This window comes from Hipposideros armiger, unplaced genomic scaffold (assembly GCF_001890085.2).
Source record: "Hipposideros armiger isolate ML-2016 unplaced genomic scaffold, ASM189008v1 scaffold_124, whole genome shotgun sequence".
Taxonomy (NCBI): Eukaryota; Metazoa; Chordata; class Mammalia; order Chiroptera; family Hipposideridae; genus Hipposideros; species Hipposideros armiger.
The window spans coordinates 1,553,282-1,560,853 of record NW_017731474.1 but is presented as its reverse complement, the minus strand read 5'-3'; the positions used below and the strand labels follow the sequence as shown (position 1 = coordinate 1,560,853).

At 45.4% G+C, this 7,572-nt stretch overlaps 1 protein-coding gene across 1 annotated transcript in view; it reads right to left on the bottom strand.

Annotated features, from left to right (window-relative positions):
• PSAT1 (phosphoserine aminotransferase 1) overlaps positions 1–7,572 on the bottom strand; it is a 25,804-nt gene that overhangs the window by 9,332 nt on the left and 8,900 nt on the right. The window contains exons 3-4 of the mRNA XM_019648289.1: positions 5,501–5,636; positions 6–105 (exon numbers count right to left, since the gene is read on the bottom strand). Coding sequence (XP_019503834.1) covers positions 6–105; positions 5,501–5,636 — 236 coding nt within the window. The remainder of the gene's footprint in view (positions 1–5; positions 106–5,500; positions 5,637–7,572) is intronic.

The window sequence follows — 7,572 nt, the reverse complement described above, 5'->3', positions numbered from 1 at the left end:
CGAGAAATCTTTTTTCAAGAGCATCGTCTCCTTTGGTATTGCCAATGCGGAACGGGATATTCATCTTGCTTCTATTCTGGGGCTCCACTGGACATCTGAAAAACACTTTTATTATTCCAGCGACTTTTCTGAAATGTGTAACTGCCATTAAGAAATCAACAGAAAAAAATTGTTTAAACATTTTCTAGATAGAAACAGGAGATTAAAAAAAGATCTGCCCCAGGACATGTATAATTTACTTAGGGAAACCCCTCTTATATATGGAACAGTGAGTTAGCATTCTCTCATTATATGACTTGTACTAAATTTCCATGAGCCTCAGTTTCCTCACCTGACTATTGGGAATAATAATACCTCTATTTCAGACTAGTTGTGACAGTTCAGTGGGACAACATATATGAAGCTTCCAACACATGGCAGCCACACAGCAATGTGAGTGACCTTTTCTCTACAAGGCTGCAGAGAGAAAAATGTTGGTCCTATTAACGGCTGAAAGATTTTAAAATGAGCAGCTGCTTTCAAAGCATTTGTCACACTGTACTGTCCCAAGCTGTGTGGCCTTGAGTAAGTTACTAACCTGTTGCAGCTTGCTCACTTTCTTCATCTGTTGAATAGTAGGAAGAATAATGGAACTTACCTCATCAGGTTGATGTGAGGATTAAGTGTATTTATAGAGAATTTTTGTGGTATATTTTCACATGGTCACAAATACTCTGCAGCCCTCCCAGCAACAGATGGGGTCTAGTTCTCCACACTTTTTGGGTTTGGGCTGGTCCTGTGACTTGCTTTGACAGAGATTACAACTAAACTGATGTTGTGCAAATTCCAAGCCTAGGCCTCAAAGGCCCATGTAGCCTTTATACGTGCTCCCTTAAAACATTGCTGCTGCCATGTAAGTAAGCCCGAGCTAGCCTGATGGAAATCAGAGGCCCAGTCAACAGCCAGATCACTCCCAGACATGTGAGTGAGGCCATTTTTGACCACTGGCTCCTGGTGAATTACCAGATGACTTTGGTTGAATAAGTGATCCCAGGCGAGAGCAGCAGAACCGCCCAGCTGAGCCCAGCTAAACCTACCGACCCAAAGAAACACGAGCAAAAAAAACTGTTGTCATTTTAAGTCACTGTCTTGGAGTGTTCTTTGATGCAAAACTAGATAACTGATACAATTTGGAACAGTGTCTAGAACAGAGTAAATGTGATATAAGTATCTGTTAAATTCAGTAAATTGATCTTTTTATTCCCAGCACCTTGCACAAGGCTTATACAGACTCTCCAAAATGATGAGTGAATTTTTTATCTAGGAAAGATTAGGATTTGACTTCAGTTTCTGATTTGGAAAATAGGCAGCGAAAACTATTTTCCACTGACAACCAAAAGAGATAAATGGAAGAGGAACCAACACGCTACTCTGGAATAAAAGAAAAGTAAAATATGTAATAACCTTTTCTCTATTTTCTCAAGGCACATCCTGTCTTAGTTTTACACTTCTACAGAGTGTGTTTCATTAAAATTAAACAGCAAATAAAAGCAGTGTGAGGAAGCCCCCATTAAAATAGTTATGCTCTTCCCTGAGGGCACATACATAATTCCTCTTAAAGTTAATAGGAGTCAAGTGCACACCCACAGGCAGAAGAGACTCAAGAAGGCAAGAAGGGAAACCAAGTATCTCGTAATAGGCTTTGAGCCTGAATTCCGGGCCCCCCCTTTTTTACAAGGTGGTAAGTGTCATGGTTGACATTTAAATTCAGAATTCAGTGGATACCATCTTTTGATATTCTTCTGCTGTCTCAGGCTCCCAATGTGAGGGTCCAATTATAGACATGGAGCAGCAAAAAGCACAGCTAATTTAAGAAGAAATAAAAAACTAAATGGGGGAAGAATGCGGAATCTGTATTTGCAGTTCACCCTCCAACCCCATTTACATATCTTGTCATGAAAGTAGATGATATCATGACAGCAATATTGTCATAAAAGCTACAAATTAAAGATGAAATCTGCATGCAACAAATATTTAGTTTTGCTTAAGAGTGTCGCTGGTAGGAGGCTGACTGAGAGGAGAAAAAAAAAAGATTAAAGGGAATTAACTGCTCCCCATCTGTGGAAGCAGAGCCAAACAAGGAATTTTGCCTGAGGGAAGGTGAAAGGTTTCAGAGGAGGGCACAGGGGAGTGGTTAAGACAGGCGACGAAAGGCTGGCTTTCTGACAGAGAACTTGAATCTGCAAAGGCTGGGGGTCCTCCAGCAGGCTCTCTGATGCTGCTGGAGTGTTCCACCCCACATGAAGGTGGTAAGAAAGGTGACCCCATGTCTGGATATGGACTCACATGGACATCTTTATAATATTAAAATTAATATCTAATATACATTAAGCACTGTGTCAGGAATGTCCTAAGTGCTTTCCATAATAACCACAAATAATAATAGAGCTAACTCTTAGGGAATGTTCCCTATCTGCCAAACACTGTTTCTAGTGCCTTATACAACAAACCAGCGCAAGAGCCCGTGTTCTTAACCCCTATATGTTATACTCTGTATTCACATGCATTTTCACGTAATCCTCACAACAGTCAAAAGAAGTATGTGCCATTATTACAGCCATTGTACAGATGAGGAAACTGAGCTTGAGCAGCAAGGCTATTTGGCAAAGCAGGGCTTCTAAGCCCAAGATGCTATGTTACTCAAGGGGGCTCAGCTTGGGGTCCACCAGTGCCGTGTGGGTGGTTAGGCTACGGAATGAACACAGGGAGTTCTACAGGTGTCTTATCCAATCTCTGATTTCCCTGCCAGAGTCTCCGGCAGCCCTGGGGCAACCCCCAGTGAACCGCCCAGAACTATGTTCAGTAAAGGGGTGGTCTTACAAGCCAGAGGGCATGGAATAGGGAACAAAAACGAGACACAAAGGTGGTGGTAAATGGCAAATTCTAATTCCAGTTTACTCAGTGTTCCTCTTTAAAATGTCTCAGCTCCCCTTTGGGGCCAGAAAGAAAAGTGAAGGATTTCCTGAAAACCCAAGTGAGTACAGGACAATCGAGGACAGGGGCTATCCAGCTGCAAACGCTAAGGAGAGGAGGAATGAAAGCCTGCTCTTTACTCTAGTAACAAGTTCCCACAGGAATATCATGAGCTGGGATGACATTTTCTGGGCCGCTGGCCCAGGGGGTGGACGGAAGTTCCCAGAAAGAGGTTTATTCTGAAGAGGTTTATTCAGATTCTGGGTCAAAACTATTCATAAGTGAATGAGGAGTTCTGGGTGGGAAGATGATTACATTCCCCACAAGAAGACTTAACTGCCATGTTGGCTGCGGCTGTCTGCCTTCTGGGAAAATGCCAATGGGATGCTTGGAGTTAAAGGACCCTGGGGAGAAAGAATTCAGGGAGGGCCAGCCGAGTGGCTCAGTTGGTTAAGAGCTCGCTCAAGAGTTTGAGCTCTGAGCAACAGTGGCTTGATTCCCTGCCCGAGCTGAGCAGCTGCTGAGCTGCCAACAGGTGGCAGGATGAAAAAAAAAAAAAAAAAGAATTCAGGGGATTCCCAATGTTCCTTCTACATTTCTTTTTTGTGTCTATTTCCCTGAATTTTTTTTCCAAGGGCATCACCATTCTTCCTGTCCTCCCATTTTGTGCCCTAAATCTAATGGCCCCGTTCCTTGTAAGAGACAAAAGAGAAGGCACACAATGAAAAAGGAGGCTATGGGAAGGCAGAGGCAGAGACTGGGGGTGATGCCGAAACAAGCCAAGCCTGGAGCCACCAGCAGCTGGACGAGACAGGAATGGCTTCTCCCCTGGAGTCTCCGGAGGGAACAAAGCCTTGCTGGCACCTTGATTCGAACTTCTGGCCTCCAGAACAGTGACAATAAACTTCTGTTATTTTAAGCCACCCAGTTTGTTTATAGTACTTCGTTCCAGCAGCCCTAAGAGACTAATACAAGGTCCATACGTTGTCTGTATCTCGTAAGCGCTGCTCCAGTGGTCAACACATTCACGAATCAATTAGTCACAAGAATGTTTAGCGGGCAGTCAACTCACACCACAGCCAATTCCATTCACAGACTGCAGACCTGGAATGGGGGCATTCATCCTGTAATACGGGAAGCAGTGAACGTCCCATGCCAAAAGTCCCAGGATATACACACATTTTTAAATTCGCAAAAGGCAAAATGTGAGATAAAATTCATTGACTTACACATAGAATCCTTGAGAATTGTCAATAATATCATAAATCATTTGCGATTTGATGGAACTAAGCTTCGCCATGGCTGCTGCACCACCGTTGTTCTTNGGAGCAAAATTGCGCCCGCTGGTCCCATTTAATCATTCTTTCCTTTACCATTCTCCTGGGCTAGGGTGTGATGCATTTGTTTCATAACCAGCAGTCATTAATTCATCAAACTTTTCTAAGCACCCCCACAGCGCCAGATACTCCAGTGGTGAGGCCGAGCTCCCAAGTTTGGAACTGCAGGGTGAGGAATTAGGTTCTTTGCACGTGCACTGGCACAAAATTCCTGCAGGATTAAAGGATGGAAGCGGCAAGGATTCTGGAAGTATCAATGGCCTGGAAAGCCTGGGTGCCCCCAAGGCAAGTCCCTTAAGTTGCTGATTCTTCATTTACGGTTTTGAAACGAGTGAGCTGAAGCCTGGCGTTAGCTCTCAGGTTGCGCCGTCGCTGACAAGCTGTGAGTTTAGAAACGTGAAGAGATATTAACAGGAAGGCGATACCCTTAGGGAGCCGCAGCCCAAGCCAGCGGAGGAGGCCCAGAGCCAGGCCCGGCGCAGAGCCAGCACTGCTCAAACGTTTCTACAAAAATGTCCTCTGGAACTCCAGTGGAGACCCAGATGGGGTTCTAAAACAGAGAGGCCCCCTTCCCTGCAAGAAAGAAGTTCCTCTGAAGTCTAGAATTTCATCGTTTTTACAAATGTGAACTTGGCATTCTACTCCATCATTTGACCTAGTTTCTTTTAATATAAAAATATTTTCTCAAATCTTTGAGCAAAATCGATGTGCCAGGAATACACGCAGTGCCTACCCTGGGGCTTTCCATAGCACCAGCCAGTGTCAACTACTCTGTTTGAAAAGGCTTGTAAGTTGACTGGTTTGGGGCTTTTGTTTGCTTTTTGTGGTGAGTATGTGGGCAGGATGGGGCTGGGATTCGAGGTACTGCTTTGGGTTTGGGAGCTGGAGGACAGTTTCTAGAAAAATCTGAAATGAACAATATCACTGCCTTCCTTGGCACCTTCATTTAGCAAATTGCAAAATTTCATGGAGGTGTTGAAACACAAAATTCAACTGAGTAAATTTGAAGACCTAATTGGCTTTATTAAGTGACTCATGAATCTGGGCAGCATCCCATCTAGTAACTAGAAGGTTGCTATATGCAAAATGGAAGGTTTTTATAGGAAGGATGGGGCGAAAGAACTAATAAAAAAGGGGAAAAAGGGCCGGCCAAGTGGCGTGTTGGTTAAGAGCTGGCTTGGGACGCCAGGGATCCCCGGTTTGGATCCCACANACATAGAATCCTTGAGAATTGTCAATAATATCATAAATCATTTGCGATTTGATGGAACTAAGCTTCGCCATGGCTGCTGCACCACCGTTGTTCTTAATCCACTCCAGAACCAAGCCCATGACGTAGATGCTAAAATAAAGATTAAAACAAAAAATCCATTTAGTTCAGCTTTGCAATAGTGGAAAGATTTAAGCAAACTGTTAAGTTGTACTAAAACAGAGTTAAAGACTTCATTAGACACAGACAAGATGAAAGGGGGCCACGTGTAGACCAAGAACAAGTGCATGTCATGAAGCAAGAATAGGGGCCAATTCTAGGTTGTCCAGGGCAGCCTCTGGGTAAAGCTGAGAACTCCCAGCAAGTACAGGTGTTTTTTTCCCAGGGGGCATACACAGGAAGCAAGCAGTGGGAGAAGGGTTCTTCTCTGGAGGTGAACTGAGACCTTTCCCCAATTCCACCTTCCCACCCAACAGGCAGATCCAGCAGGGTCCCTGGCTCTCCTGGTCTCACAGTTGGGCAGGGGACCTAACTGGACCAATCAGAGCCTTTCCTGGGACTCTCTGAATTGAGAGCAAGGAGAAAGAGGCAGTCATGTGTGTTGGTGAAACTGTGAGATATGCAGTAAGAGTCCAAGGAACATTTGGAGGCAGCTCATCTGAAAAATATGACGCCAACATTCCAGCAGAGAAGCAAGGATCAGAAACGTAGAGTAGAAGTGGAATTTGTGTCCCTGGTTCCAACAGGCCCTGATGCACCTCAGTCCTTCCTACAGCTTGGGACTATCCCTTCCTGAGCCAAATACTTGTATTCTCTGTCACCTGTGAGACCTCAGGGCTCTTGTGGGGACTGCAGGAGATGGGCTGGACAAAGTGCTTGACGTAGGGCCTGGCATGTGGCAGGTGGGCCACACAAGTCATAGTCAGTAGTATATTTATTATTCATTGATCAAAACTAAGCTGAAAACACACGGTGTTGGAAAGCAGTGGGTGGTTTCCCCAGTGATCTTTTGAAAGTCCGTCTTTAAAACGCTGTAATAGCCAGAGGCTTGTCCCAGGGAAGCCCAAGATACTGACTGGCTCATTCACTGTCTCACTTGGTGGCAGAGGACCTCGGAGTTTCCACCCGCAGAAGGTAGAAGCTAATGCCAGGCTGCCCGGCAGGCACTGGGCAGAGAGCAGCCAGAACCCAGAATAAGCAGTAGCCTCTCCGGAAGCTTCCCCAGCCTAGCTCTCTGGGCAGCCCTGTGAGGGCCGAGCAGAAAATAGCTCCTGAGCAAATACAGCCTCACTGTAGCTCTCTGGATAAAGACTCAGAAAATCAGAGGGGCAAAGGAGAAAGAAATAAGAGAAGGCAATGACTATTAATGAGGTCTTCTTTGGGCCTGGTATCCTGCTAGTTGCTCCCCCTTTTATTGATCACAATAATCCTGAAGTCAGCGGCACCATTATCCCATTTTAGATGAGGAAACTGAGGCTCAGAGAGCTTCAACTTGCCTAAAGTCACCCATACAGGGGCTGATAAAGCCAGGATTCCAACCCCAGTCAGTCTGACTCCAAAGCCTAAGCTCTTTTCACTTGTAACAAAGGCTTCTGTTTTACTGGGGCCTCCAGGACCCTCAACCACTATCTCACCTGCTAGTGGGGCAACCAGGCTGGCCCCAAGCATCACAGACACAGCTGCCACGTTCAGCTGCTACACTGGCAATTACAGCACACAAGGGCGTGTGTGGACACATGTATGTTCCAGAAATGACGCTGCCTTGCCAACCCCTCTGCTCTGTAAGATACTCTATAATTCCTATCTAACCCCAAACTGCTCACTCGCCACAAACCACAGAAACACACCCTGTCACAAGATCCAAGCAAAGCCACCCTCATGCCTATTCACCGACAGTACTTTTCGGAGGCCACGCTTTGCTTGTACCTGCAGCTGTTAATCCCAGGGTTCCCAAGCTGCTATTTCAAAAACCAAATCCAAAACTGCAGCAAGGCCAGGCCAGGTCCACAGTCTAAGGCTTGCTGCTCATGCTCTCTGGCTAATCTTAATGCTGTCTGACCAGGCAGTCGGCAC